The sequence below is a fragment of the Perognathus longimembris genome, chromosome 26, assembly GCF_023159225.1.
Source record: "Perognathus longimembris pacificus isolate PPM17 chromosome 26, ASM2315922v1, whole genome shotgun sequence".
Classification (NCBI taxonomy): domain Eukaryota; kingdom Metazoa; phylum Chordata; class Mammalia; order Rodentia; family Heteromyidae; genus Perognathus; species Perognathus longimembris.
In genome coordinates, this window is record NC_063186.1 from 5,675,429 (window position 1) to 5,689,789 (window position 14,361).

At 59.8% G+C, this 14,361-nt stretch overlaps 1 protein-coding gene across 1 annotated transcript in view; it reads right to left on the reverse strand.

Annotated features, from left to right (window-relative positions):
• Nbeal2 (neurobeachin like 2) overlaps positions 1 to 14,361 on the reverse strand; it is a 32,826-nt gene that overhangs the window by 13,117 nt on the left and 5,348 nt on the right. The window contains 19 exon segments of the mRNA XM_048334404.1: positions 398 to 531; positions 676 to 850; positions 938 to 1,030; positions 1,128 to 1,210; positions 1,653 to 1,980; positions 2,113 to 2,232; positions 2,405 to 2,537; positions 2,635 to 3,221; positions 3,671 to 3,769; positions 4,210 to 4,293; positions 6,288 to 6,368; positions 6,746 to 6,852; positions 7,496 to 7,778; positions 7,877 to 7,962; positions 9,335 to 9,417; positions 9,578 to 9,702; positions 9,802 to 9,883; positions 9,986 to 10,114; positions 10,209 to 10,297. Of these exon segments, the coding sequence (XP_048190361.1) occupies positions 398 to 531; positions 676 to 850; positions 938 to 1,030; positions 1,128 to 1,210; positions 1,653 to 1,980; positions 2,113 to 2,232; positions 2,405 to 2,537; positions 2,635 to 3,221; positions 3,671 to 3,769; positions 4,210 to 4,293; positions 6,288 to 6,368; positions 6,746 to 6,852; positions 7,496 to 7,778; positions 7,877 to 7,962; positions 9,335 to 9,417; positions 9,578 to 9,702; positions 9,802 to 9,883; positions 9,986 to 10,114; positions 10,209 to 10,297 (2,901 nt within the window).

Sequence of the window (14,361 nt, forward strand, 5' to 3'; positions counted from 1 at the left end):
CATCTCCAACGCACAAGTCCCCCCCAGCTGCACAGATCACCTGCCCAGCCCCTCAGCCAACTGCGGCTCAGCCTTTTTTTTTATTTTTTGGCCATTACTGGGGACTGAACTCAGAACCTGGGCGTTGTCCCTGAGCTTTTCTTCTTTTTTTTTTTTAACCACTTGAGCCACAGCTCCACTTTTGGCTTTGTGGTGGTTCATTGGAGATAAGAGTCTCACAGATTTTCCTGCCTGGGCTGGCTTTGAACTTTGATCCCCCCCCCCAGATCTCAGCCTCCTGAGAAGCTAGGATTTACAGGCGTGAGACGCCGGAGCCCAGCTCGCCCCGTCTCTTATCCTGCACTGCCGCCTCCGGGCCTCCTAACTCGATCGCCTCTTCTGGGGGGACAGGCCTCACCTTCCGCAGGAGAGCCCCCATGATGACAGGCCCCTGGCACTGCACCAGGCTCTCCTGGTTCACGGCGTGGCCCTGCAGGAAGTTCCGCAGCATCAGCAGGAAGGCAGCCACGGAGTTCCTCTCCATCCGCTCCTCTGCTGGCCGCCAGGAAGGGGACAGACAGACGGAGGTCAAGGGCCTGCCGACGGCCACCGCTTCAAGCGCTCCAATCTCCCCCCCCCCCCCCCCGTCGTGCTCGAGCTTCTCCTTGGCAACCCAGGCCCCAGGGACACCCTTACCTGAAGACTTGCCCAGTGGGAGAAGCAGACCCTGGGGGTGGTGGCCAGAGGTCAGTTCAGGCCCTACAAGGTCATGTGTCTCGGCTGGACCGGCCTCGGCCTCTTGGGGTTGCGTAGCCACTCGCTCCAACAGGGGCAGCAGGGCGCCCATGCCCCCGACACAGTTTACCACGTCCTGGGGGAGAAGGGGAAGATGGGAGAGGGCTCCGGGCCGGCATCTTACCCCGCTCTTCAGCCTGGGCTGCACGCGTGCGCCGCGCACCTTCACGTCCCACGTCTCCACTCTGTGACCTGTCAGACGGCCATCCAGTCCCTGGCCGGGGGACAGGTCCAGGCAGATGTTGTTTCTACAGGCCTAGGGGGAGATGGGGGGTGGTGGTGGTAAATGAGCAGGTGACAAGGATCAGGGAGAGAATGGGGGAACCGGGAGGAGACAGCACCCTTCGAAATACCTGAGGCGAGTAATGCAAGAGAAGCTTGGCCCCAAGTTCATGCAGTTCCCCCTCGGGTTTGAAGGGTGCTGGCTCATTGGGTCCTGGAGAGGAGCAAGGAGGCCTTTAGCCCTCGCCGGGCCTCTCAACAGCCTGCCTCCTCCCTCCCCCCCGCATCTGCCTAGAGGACAGACTCCCCAGGGGTATCGTGTGGGTGCTCTATAAACCCAGACGTTCTAGCCTAGGTACCAGTGGCTCACGCCTGTCATCCTGGCTACTCAGGAGGCTGAGCTCTGAGCATCCAAGTTCAAAGCCAGCCCAGGCAGGAAAGTCCGTGAGACTCTTATCTCCAGTGAACCACCAAAGAAAAGCCAGCGGTGGAACTATCACTCGCGTGGTACTTGCGCACACACACACACTCGGGGACAGTGCCCCCTAGCCCCGAGTTCAAGCCCCGAGACCGGCACAAAACAAAACGAGCATCTTGGTCCTACAACAAGGCTTAGGGTCTGAGGTGAGACGGAGGGAGGAGGGGGAGCTACGTACCCAGAACCCACAGACTCCACAAGGCGGCGGCCTGGAGAGCTTCGTGGAAGATGGCCACGGCCCCCAGCTCGCCCTCCAGGGACGTGGGGCTGCCCCACCGCGTGTCCTGGGTCCCCGCCAGGGTCGAGGTGATACTGCCCTCCGGGACGGGGGCGACCGGCCCGGATCCCCAGCCCAGCCCCGCGGAGGAGGCGGGGACGGAATGGGAGCGGGTGAGGGAGGGGTGGGGGGGAGGAGGGAGGGCGGCGGGCACCGGTGGCGAGGGCAGCCCCGTGGTGGTGGTGGTGGTGCGGTGCCCGGCGGAGCCGATACAGCAGGAAGAAAAAGGCTGCGGGGGCGGAGGGTGGAGGGAACCGGTCAGAGCACAGGCACACCCCCCCCCCTTTAACTTCCGCCACCATCCGGGTCGGTTTCTGGGGCGTGGGGGAGGGAGGGGTACCCCCCCTCCATCCTGACCCACCTCGCCAAGGGCCGGGCAGCGGAGCGGCGCCGTCTTGACCAGATGGCCGTCTTTGTAGACGTGGAGCAGGTTCTGGCTGAAAGGCCGGCGCCCCGGCACGTGCGCGATGGCCACGCAGTGCTGGAAGAGGAGCCGGAAGATCGGCAGCGGGCGGAGCGTGAGTCGTGAGCACAAAGGAGCTCAGAGACAGCGCCCCAGGCCTTGAGTTCAAGCCCCAGGACTGACACACACACACACACACGGGGGGTGGGGGGGGGCGGGAAGGGGGGCGGGGGCGGGCACAGGCGCTCACCCAGGCCGAGTCGGCGAAGGGCACGTCGGGCAAGCTCACGGTCAGGTACTCCTTCCGCGTGCACACCGCCACCACCAGGGTCCCCGCCGCCGTGAAGAAGGCCTCGAACCCCGAGCCGCCGCTGCTAAAGAAGCTGGGGACAAACGAGCAGGCGAGGCCCGTTTCCTCCGGCTCGCCCCGGGATCCCGGGGGGGGGGGGGGTGGAGGTGGGGCGGGGGGGGGTCACCCACCTATAGAGCTGCTTCCGCTGGAGCGGCTGGGCGAGAGGCGAGGCGGGCGCGGCGGCGGTGGGGTGCAGACAGAGCCAGGCGTGGAAGGTGAAGGCGGGGCCCGGCCAGCGCTGCACGGGGGGCACCATGATGCCCGCCATGCTGGGGGTCAGATCGAAGTAGCGCAGGGCCCGGGCGGGACCCCGGTGCCGGGCCATGCCCGAGAGCGCCCGGATGACGGCGCCCGCGTGGTGGGCCCTCCGAGCCTCGGCGTCCGGCCCCGGCGGGGGGCGCAGCAAGCGGCGCAGCTCCGAGGGCCTCAGGGACACGCGGCCCAGGGCCTGCAGCAGCGCCAGCAGCTGCTCGTGGCAGCGGGCCCCCAGCGCCGGCCCCGCGCCCAGCGCCTCCAGCAGCCGGCCCACCAGGCCCGCCTGCACGCAGGTGGCGCGGCTGGCGGGGCAGCTGCCGCAGAGCCGGCGGAGGCGCTGGGCCAGGAAGAGCCGCAGCTCGGCCGTGGGCAGGGCGGGCAGCCACTGCGTGAGCACCAGCACCGGCTGCTCGTTGCGGATGGGGGGCGGCGGGCACAGGCTGTGGTCGCCCTCCACGGCCTGCGGGTGCACGGAGGAAGCGACCGGGAACGGTGGCTTAGCGGGCGGAGCGCTCGCCTCGCACGCACGGGGCCCCGAGTTCGAGTCCCCAGCACCGCATGCACAGAAAAAGCCGGAAGGGGCGCTGCGGCTCAAGGGGTAGAGTAGCCTTGAGTGAAAAGAAGCTCAGGGACAGTGCTCGGGCCCTGAGTTCAAGCTCCAGAACCGGCAAAAAAAAAGGGGGGGAGGGGAGAAAGACGCGTGTGCTACCCCACCCTGCTTACGGTCAGCAGGGCATGAACGGCCACAGCTACGACCGATCTTCCGCACTGCCCATCCCCCAGTCCCGAATGCCCCCTCTGGGATGGGCAGTTTCTAGGACAACCCCTCCCCTGACTGCCGGGACATAGGGGTGCTGGCCCCCTCCCCCTCCCGTGGTCATTCGGACTGGGCTGAGCGCCCTCACCCACCATGTTGAGCAGCTCCTGCAGAAGGCGGTGGGTAGGGGGCCCGTGGCTCTGCAGGACCTCCTGCAGGTGCTGGTACCCGATGCGTTCCTTGAACACCTCCTGTGGAGCAACGGGGGGTGGGGAGGGGAGAATGTGTGCACGCCCCAGGAAGCCCCACCCCACGTCTAGCTCTTTTTTAATGCCCATCCTGGGGTTTGAACTCAGAGCTTGTCCACGGCTCCTTGGCTGAGCCGCTCAAACCTGGCATTCTACCACTTGAGCCACAGCTCCACTTCCTGCTTTTTTTTTTTTGCTGGTTCACTGGGGATATGAGTCTTATGGACCTTCCTGCCTGAGCTTTGAACCCAGATCCTCAGATCTCAGCCTCCAGGCTTGCTAGGATCGCGGATGGAAGCCACCCACCTCCGGCTGGCTCTGCTCCTGTGTCACGGCGCTGGAGGGGGACAAGGGGCCCAGTTGGGAGTAGCGTTCTTACATGCCAGCCCCAGGGCTGTGGTCCACTCACTCAGATTCCTACCGTCGCCACAAGACATCCTTACCTTGGCTGAAGGGGAGCCGCTCATGACACAGGTCAGCACCCTGACCACGTGGACCGCAATAGCATCGGTGTCCTGGTCTAGTACCTTGGGGTGGGGAGGGGCAGTCAGGAGAGGCAGATGCCAGGGTGTACCAGCTGGCAGTACTCTGTGGTAAAAGGGACGGAAGGCTAGGCACCACAAGGGAGACCGCAGGTCCTCACTCAGCAATCCCAGCAAGGCACCGGGCCCGCTACTGCCCTCCCAACCACCCTGACCCCCTAACCCTGAACCTGAGCCCTTTGAGCAGCTCAGCGAGATCTACTCTTGCTCTACTCTGAGGAGAACTAAGGCCTCGCCGAGACAGGTCACCGTCGGATCCTCTCACGCACCCCGTTCCATTCATTCTCTGGTGAACACATTCCCCGCCCCCTCCCCTCAAACACGCACACACACACGCACACACGCAGATCCCCACCCAAGCTAAACACACACGTGAAAGCAGGCTAGCAGGTGCCCCATCACCCACAATGATTGACAGAGGGTCAGAGACTCAATCACAGGATGTTAGAACCAGAAGAACCTTCGAGACCTTGAAGTCCAATCCTACCCCCCCCCCCACCGACCCTAGAGGCAGATGGAGACCCTGTGACTCAGTCACAGTCAGAGGCATGTTGCTCATTGAGAAGAATTCGAGTGTGTGTGTGGGGGGGGGAGGAGGGTCATTTGGTCCCAGCTCTACCCAATTCCCTAAGTGCGACTTGAGACAACTTCTTTCCCTCTTCAAGCCTCAGTTTCCTTTCTGCATGAAAATAAAGATGTTCTGCCAGGCACTGGTGGCTCATGTTTGTAACCCTAGCTACTCAGGAGGCTGGGATCACAGAGGATCAACGTTCTAAGCCAGCCTAGGCAGATAAATCCAAGAGGTTCTTATCTCCATAAACCAACAGAAAGCTGGAAGTGGGGGTGTGGCTCAAATGGTAGAGGGCCAGCCTTGAGGAAAAAAAAAACAAAAAGCTAAGGGAGAGCAAGGGGCCCTGAGTTCAAGCCCCAGTACTGACACAACAAATAAATAAATTCAAATAAATAAGCCGAGTACTGGTGGCTCACGCCTGTCATCCTAGCTATTCAGGAGGCTGAGATCTAAGGATCACGGTTTGAAGCCAGCTCAGGCAGGAAATTCCGTGAGGCTTTTTATCTCCAATGAACTACTCAGAAAAAGCCAGAAGTGGGGCTGTGGCTCAAGTGGTAGAGCGCTAGCCTTGAGCGCAAAGAGGCTCAGGGACAGTGCCCAGGCCCTGAGTTCAAGCCCCAGGACTGGCAAAAAATAATTTAAAAAAATAGACGTCATCTTGCCTTGCCTGCTTTGGAGAGGAATGGATTAAGCAAAGAATGACCGTATGTAGTAGAAACACAGACTGTCTCATGAAGACCAACGAAGACAGGTTGCAGCCCCGGAAGATATCCTACAGCTTCCTAGAGCCTCTATGCAAAGTGAGGTTTGGAGCGTAGGAGCCGGAGCTGTAAGACTTGAGGTAACCTTTTTAGGTGGACGTATGAATCCACAGGAGTGGGCTGGGAAGGTGGCTTAGTGGTAGAGCGCTTGCCTAGCATGCATGAAGCCCTGGGTTCGATTCCTCAGTACTACATACACAGGAAAAGCCAGAAGTGGTGCTATGGCTCCAAGTGGTAGAGCGCTTGAGCAAAAGAAGCTCAGGACTGGCAGAAAAAAAAAAAAAAAGAATCCACAGGAAAAATGGCCCCTTGCCTTCATGAGTGATGACCTGGGGCTGAGTATCTGGGCTTCTGTTTCCCCTTCTGAGAAACAGAAGTAGGTGGGTTGAGAGTTTCGAAGGTTCCTTCTAGCTTGGCACAGCCATACCCGATGCCCGATTTCAATACCACACGGGAGGCAGAACACCATCCTGCCCCAGGCTCAAGGCCGGGGGTGAGGGGAAGTGACGCAGCTTGGGAGACCCCCCCAACTGCTGCCCGGCCACGGACGGCCTCACAATCTCTCCCTCTTCCCCCACCTCCCAGCAGAGCCAGGGGAAGATTGGAAGATGTTGGGGGTGCCTGACTGATCAGCCCCAGAATGGTACCTTCTGTACATCGGGCTCGGTCAGTAACCGGGTAGCCAGGTCACTGTCCCCCTCAGGGGGCGCCCGGGCCTGCAGGTACAGCTGTGGGGGGGAGGACGGGGGGCAGGGGACAAAGGAGAGAAGAGGAAGAAGATGGGAGGGTTAGAGCAAGACGAGGGGCACCCTGAGTGGGGCTGAGGAGGTTCCCCGACGCTGCTCAAGTGAGCAGAGAGGCAGGTGCGGATGTGTGGGTGAGGCAGCTCACCCCCTCCGGGGTTGGGGGGTGGGGGGGTGGGGGTGGAGGTGCCAAGGGCAGCTCTCTTCCCTCCGGAATACTCCCGCTTCGGTGGGATAGGGCGGCCATGGTTCCCAGGGGGAACGGGCCTTGCCCACACACCACGGCGATGGCCGGCCTCGACTCGGCAACGTCCACCCGGCTGCCCCCTCCCCCTCCCCCTCCCCCCGGCCGCCCCACCCACCTTGCTGTTCTGGATGAGGCGCGTGAGGTGCTCGAAGCAGTTGTTGCTGAGGAAGGTAGCTTGCAGCGCGGGCCGGTCCTCACACGCCAGCATCATGGGGACGGCGTCTGCGTGAGGCTCAGAGTCAGGCTCCACGCGGCCCCTTCCCGGGCGCCTTCCGCTTTCCCGCGGCCGCCACCTGGGCCAGTCTGTTCATGCACTCTTCACTCATTCATTCATTCACTCGTTTGTTTGTTTTGTCCGTCCTGGGGCTTGAACTCAGGGCCCGGGCGCTGTCCCTGAGCCTCTCTGCGCTCAAGGCTGGCGCTCTACCACTTGAGCCGCAGTGCCACTTCCGGCTTTTTCTGAGTAGTTTATTGGAGATAAAAGTCTCACAGACATGGGCTGGGAAGGTGGCTCAGCGGTAGAGCGCTTGTCCAGCACGCAGGAAGCCCTGGGTTCGAGTCCTCAGTACCACATACGTAAAGCCGGAAGTGGCGCTGTGGCTAGCCTTGAGCAAAAAGGCCCTGAGTTCAAGCACCAAGACTGGCAAAACACACACACACACACACACACACACACACACACACACACACACAGAAAAAAAGCAAAACAAGTCTTACAGACTTTTCTGCCCTGGCTGGCTTTGAACTGTGATCCTCAGATCTCAGCCTCCTGAGTAGCTAGGATGACAGGCGGAGCCGCCGGTGCCCAGCGAGCCTTTCCACGTTGCTGCCCCTCCCTCAGCAGCCTGGGGAAGCCCGTACCCACCCAGCATGCTGACCCGCAGGGTGACCAGGGCTTCTTCGGGGCCCGAGCCGGGACTCGGCGGCCAGTCGGAGTTGAGGACACGGAAGTAGCCTTCCAGCAGGGCCCGGAGCTCCGGGCCGCGGGGCGGAGTGCGGCTGGCATGGAGGACGTGCACCGCCCCCACCAGCGCCTCCAGCGCCGCGGGCACTAGCCGGGAGTCCGGGGCCGGACCACGCCCCCAGCCCCACACCACTCCCAGCAGGCCTTGCACGGAGCCGGCACTCACGGCCACCTGCCCGTTCTCCTGGAGGTGAGAGCAAAGGGGGGGTGACTGGCAAGGGGGCTCCCCCAGCGGTGAGGCCCCCGAGATATAGCCATCTCCCTGGCTCGCTCCCGGCCTACCTTTCCTCCCGCCAGGACAGCGCCGAAGAGATGGATAAGCCGCAACAGCAGCCCGGCGGGCAGGCCATCTGCGACCTGCAGGCTCTCTGGGTGGTGGGCAAGACGGGACAATGTCACCCAAGTTGCAGGGAGACGGGGGCCAGGGGAGTATGGGCTGGGAACTGGGCCAACTAAGAGACCCAGTCTGCTAAGGTGCAGGCGTCACCTCAGGCCTGTCATCCTGGCTACTCGGGAGGCTGAGATCTGAGGATGGCGGTTCAAAGCCAGCCCGGGCAGGGAAGTCCCTGACAGCCTTATCTCCTCCGATGAACTACCGAGGAAAGCTAGAAGTGGCGCTGTGGCTCAAGTGTTTAGAGCACTAGTCTTGAGCATGAAGAAGCTCAAGGACGGCACTCAGGCCCAGAGTTCAAGCCCTAGAACTGACCAAGAAGAAGCTGGGGCATAACCTGGTTGGAAGGGCCCACGGTTCAGCCCTGAGAACCTACGAATCTCCCCACCTCCTGGAGCCCCCAAGTGGGAGCAGAGTGAGTGCACATACCCCACTTGGCTCTCCCGTGGTGACTCCATCCCCTTGCCCTGCTCTGAGGACCCTAAGGGGGGGACTTCCCGGGGTTTTCACAGCCTCCCGTGTGGGAGGCCCACCTGGCCCGCTTCAGCAAGAGTGGACAGAATGCTCAACCACGAACTGAAACCCAGGCAGCAGAAGGGCCAGCCCTGAGCCACATGTGGGGGAATGGGGGCGGGGGGAGGGATGGGACAGAGGCCTCCCTAGGATCTTTGGAAATGAGGCCTGAGAATGGAAAAGACCACCCCCCCCCCCAGCCCACCCCCAAGAAGGGTAAGCTAGTGTCATTCTAGGGATGGAGACAGGAGCGAGGAGAGCAGCAGTCTTGGGCCTCCGGCTACAAGGGCATCCTAGAGACACAAAATACCCAAAGCCGGCCTCTGTCCAGACCACTTCCTGCCCTGTGCTCATGTCACATCCTGGCCAGTGTCCCTCTGGGAGGACCCCCAAGGGGGACAGGTGCCTGAAGGTGTTCCGGGCACCGCTCTGCTAGCAGAGAGCGAGGAGAGATGGCTGGGAGTTGGTGCAGACAGGAGACTGGGTGGAGACTTTGGGGACAAGGAAGTTGGGAAATCGGGGGGGGGGGGGGCAGGCCACGACCACACCCCCACACACACCTGAAAGAGGCCCTCACTGCAGCCTAGGGAAGAAATTACTTTGCCCAAACTTCCCCTTTCTTTTCTTTTTTGCTCCTCACCTCCCTACTTGGTCTTTGGATGCCCCCCCCCCCCCTTCACCACTCCAAATATCCATGGCTCTCCTAGGCTGGAACGGCAATGAGTTCTTGTCCAGTGTTCTGGCTCAGGGAACCGGAGGAGGGGGGCTAGGTTTGGGGGAGGGGCCTGAGGGGATCTAGTAGGGCAGGGGCAGGGGCAGGGACAAGGGGGCCTGACCTTGGAAGAAGGTGGCGAATTCACTGGGCAACACTGCAGGAGGGAACTTGTATTTGTTCTTCTCTTTGGAGCTGATGACTTCCCTAGGGGTTGAGGGGGAGGATGGATGGGAAGAGGGGTGAGGCCAGGTACTCTATCAGCCGTGGCTCTCTCTCAGTCAGCACACAGGCCTAGGCCCCTCCCCGACCCCCCATCTCTTGGCTCTAGCTCCCTGGGGTGCCTTGCATAAGGGCTAGGTCTCACCCACTCTGCTGGCGCCGCCAGGTCTGGTAGGGGTCAAAGAGACCCTCACAGAGGAGGAGGGCATGCAGGGCCACGTGCTCCAGCTGGGCCCCACGCCCCTCTGGTGGTGGAGGGGGTCCTCTGAGCTGCAATTGTGGGGGAAGGAAAGAGGAAGGGTTAGTCTGGCCACAGTCACCAGCGGCTGCCAGTCCCCACCCACCCCGGGGGGGTGGACCGCACCTCACCTCAGCCACCAGCCTGTTGAGTAACGCCAGCACCCGGGGCACCAGAACCTGCCCCCAGCCCGCCTCCACATTCTCCAGGTTCCTGGTGTGGGGGGGGAGGCATGGAGAGAGGTCCATGAAGGCACTTGTGCCACCCACTCCTCCCAGGCCCCGCAGGGGAGTGGACGCAGGAGGGAGGGAGCACCTGCAGAGGATGACGAAGAGCTTGAGCAGCAGCAGGGCTTGCTCCAGGTCCTCCCGGTCCAGCTGCTCGGCTAACACATGCAGGGAATCCAGCGGGAGCAGCGGGATCTCCGCACCCGCCTCCTCTGGCCTGCAAGGGAGGGAGGAAGAGTCACGGTGGGGCGGCGGGGGGGGGGGGGGGACACCTCCTCCCAACCTCCCACCTCCCGCAGATCCGGCCTCACCTTCGTGGTTCCAGGGAGGACAGGGAGATGGTCTTTTCGAAGGCCCCCACGAAGGCCTTCAGCCACTGCTGGAGGTAGCCCAGGTCCTTCTGCGGGGAAGAAGCAGTCAAGGGAAATGGGCGGAGGTCAGGTTATAGGCAGAGCAATGAGGGATGGAGAAGGGGAGGGAAGGATGGGCCGGGAGGAGAAAGGGCAGGAAATGGCAAGGTCAGCAGCACAGCAGGGCCGTGGTCCTCCTGACCCCTTTTCCAACAACACCTCCATCTGCCCCTCTGAGCCCATCCTCAGTCTCTACGCCCATCGCCCTAACGTCAGGTGTGTGTGTGGGGGGAGGGGGTGCCTGACACAGATGGGGGAGGAGCTTAAGTGAGGTGTGGCTGTTCTGGGTCTGCTATCTTCGGTCCACTCTGCAGTCACTACTTTTAGGACCCCCGCCACCTCCCCCCACCCCACCTCTACAGTAGATCCCAGGACACGCACGCGTGCAAGGCTGGGGCAGGCTCCCAGGGACATCCACATCCTTACACAGGCCACCAGCTCAGCAGATCTACCCCCGACCTGTCTCAGGGATCTCCAACCAACGTGTGCTGGTTTACCTGGACCCCGGGCCCCAGAGGTGGTTCCATGAGCAAAGAGGGCCGAATATGGGTTGTCACTAAGGAAACTTTTGGTGTGAAAGGGAAACTGTCTCCTCCCACCCTGGGTTGGGGCAGGAAGCGCAGAGTCACGATGGGGGGAGGGTGGCTGCTTCCTCCCAGTAGACCGCAGGGCTGTTGTTGGTGGGGGGGGGGGGAGACGGGGGGGGGGGTTACAGGCACTCAGGGCCAGGCAAGAAAGGCTGCTTAACAGAGAGACCCAGCAGGGCACAGGGGGTGGGACCTGGAGCGTGGAAGGGGCGGGGTCACTGTAGTCTGGGTGGGGCTAGTTTTGCAGTCTTGGAATGGGCAGGCTTTGAACTGTGATCCTCAGATCTCAGCCTTCAGAGGGGCTAGAATGGCAGGCGTGAGCCACCACAGCCCGGCGTGGATGGCTTGCTTATGCTACCGGAACCTCTATACTTCGGGACCAGACTGGTATGAATCCTAGTAGACCTTGGGCAGTCCTTTAAGAAACCTATGTAGAGCAGTCACCCAACCTGTGGCTGAGCACTGTGGATTTGAGCAGGAGCCCAAAGCCCAGGCCACCCAGAGCGGAACCCTAATCACCAAAGAGCAGGCCCCTACTGAGAGAGGCTAGACTAGAGAAAGTAAGGTAAATGGCAGCCAGGAATTCAGAAGCAGTGTATTTAGAAACCCAGCACTATCTTTTTTTTTGTTTTAACCCTTGGACTCCTTCATGAGATCCAGCATTAACACGAGGGAGGAAAAAAAAAAAATGGCAAGAGCGGCTTTCTCCATCTGACCTTGCCTGCCGGCCCCCAAACAATTAGTATGCTCTAAAAACTGAGAAAGGGCATCATTAAAAGGACATGTCGCCTGGCAAAGCAAAGATTTGGAAAGATGGCTTCTCCTTGGCACACAGTGCCTATCTCCAAGGATAAACATTTGTGGCATTCTTCCCTAAAAGGGATGCCCACACGTAATGGTCATATATTTAAAGTATAGGTCAGTCTCAGAGAAACCCCGAGCCCAGGACCTGGGAATGCAGCTTAGCGGTAGAGTGCTTGCCTAGCACGCACGAAGCCCTGGGTTCCATTCCTCAGCACCACATACACAGAAAAAGCCAGAAGTGGCGCTGTGGCTCAAGTGGTACAGCGCTAGCCTTGGGTAAAAGAAGCTCAGGGACAGCGCCCAGACTCTGAGTTCAAGCCCCATGACCAACAAAAACAAAAAAGCCCAGAAATGAGGCTTTGGGGTAATAATTAGATCATGAGGGCCCCTTCCTTCCTTCCTTCCTTCTTTCCTTCCTTCCTTCCTTCTCTTCTATCTCTCTCTCTCTCATTCTCATTCTCTCTCTCTCTCTTTCCCCCCCATCCCTCTCTTTCTCTATCTGCACCTTTTTCTTTTCTTACATTTTTGTGTGCCAGTACTAGGGCTCTCACTCTACCATTTTAGCTCATGCCTGGCACTCTACCACTTGAGCCACACTCCAGTCCATCTTTTTTTTGCTGGTTAAATTGGAGATCAGAGTCTGGAGAACCGTCTGTCTGGAGTGAACTGACATTGAACCTCCTCGACCCTCAGATCTCAGCCTCCTAAGCAGCTAGGATTACAGGGGTGAGCCACCAATGCCTGGCTCTCTCCCTCCTTTTTTTTTCTGTCCCCTCTCTCCCCTTCCCCCTCTCTTTCCTGGCTGTCCTGCGGGTGAGCAGCTTTCCTCTGCCACACCCTTTTGCCATGAGGTTTCAGCCCCGACACCGGCCTAAAAGCAATGGAACCAGTTCATCGTGGGCTGAAACCATGAGCCAAATAGAAACCTGATTTCCTTTCGAGTTCCTTTTGTCGTAGCAAAGGAAACCCAACACAGCAGAGCTTGCGAGGCATTTCTTCTGAACCCTCCCACCACAGGTAGAGAAATGGGACGGTCCCCCCAAGGGAGATCCCGCTAACTTAGCTTCCAGTAGCTTAAAATCCAGACCTTTGCTCTTAGGCTAGGACCCTTCACGGTTGTTAGGCAGCCAACCCAAGCTGAAAATGTGACCCTTGTCCCTAACCCCTGGCCTCACAAATCCTGGTTTGCTTTAAAAATAAAAATAAAAAAATGTGTAAAGTCCTAACAGGTTTTGGGATCATGGCTCAAGCGCTAAAGACCCTGCCTAAGAAGGATGAGGTCCTGAGTTCAAGCCTCAGTATGAAGAAAACAAAATGACATAAAAAGACGTATCACTTTTTTTCTTTTTTTAAAGTTAGTCGTGGGGCTTGAACGCAGGGCCTGGGTGCTGGCCCTGAGCATTTTTGCTCAAGGCTGGCGCTGTACCACCACTCTGAGCCACAGCTCCACTTCTGGTTTTCTGGTGGCTCATCCGAGATAAGGGTCCGGCAGCCTTTCATGCCGGGGCTGGCTTCAAACCGTGACCCTCAGATTACAGGAGTGAGACACAGGCACCCGGCTCTTTCTACCTTCTTAGCGCTTTGTTACCAATAATCAAGCCAGCGTCTCTCATCCAATATATGCAGCCCTTTTGCCAAATGCAGCACTGTCCCATTTCCCCACCCCCCCCCCCCCCCGCCAGGATATAAGGCCCAACTTCTGACCCTGACTCTCCTGGCCTCTATTTCTAGCCTCTGCCCAACCTCCTCTTCAGGCCTCTGGATGCCCTGCCCCTAGTGTCATACTCACTTCAGTTTGGGACAACTAAACAAGAACCCCTAACCCTCCCCGTGACTATGACCTGGATAGGCCTTCGGTACTGGGCTAGTCTCTTGGGCTTTGCACATTCCTGTTTTCTGTCCCCAGAGCCACACCCTCAGCCTGTCTGGTCCTGTAAACTCACAGTAGGTTAGAGTTGAGCTGGGTTCAGGGCAGGGTTACTCAAAGAAGCCTTCATGGTTTCTTGGGAGGACAGGAGGGGCTCTAAAGCACAGAGCTAAGGAGGGATGGGGAAAGGCCTCCCCACTCAGCTCTGGGCTTCATGGCTGAAAAGTCGCAGCACTACCAAGGACCCGTGGCTCACGCCCGTCATCCTAGCTGAGATCTGAGGATCGCGCAGTTCAAAGCCAGCCCGGGCAGGAAAATCCGTGAGACACATCTCCAACGAACCACTAGAAAACCAGAACTGGAGCTGTGTCTCAGAGTGGTAAAGTGCTACTAGCCTTGAGCAATAGGCCCCAAGCTCAAGTCCCATGAACAACAACAACAACAACAAAGGCTGCAGTGCTTAGGGGCATGGGAAGTCTGGCAGGAGCCGGGGGCCAGAAGGCAGGGCAGGTGCGGGGTTGCTCTGCTGTATGTGTGAGGTGCAGGGCCTGGAAGGGGGGCTGTGATTGTCTGGCTCTCCATCTCCCCCTCTCAGAGCGTCTAGTTAATTGACTCCTGCCACCTTTCCCAGCTCTGAGGAAACATGGGCGGAGCTGGCCCCATCTCTAATCCAACCTTGCTGGGCCAGGACCTCAATCCTGCCAACTCTCTCCCCAAGGCCTTCAGACCCTTGATGGAGTGCTCCTGCTGCAGGGAGAACCGTCTAGGTATGGGGGACTGGCCCTTGAAAGAATGG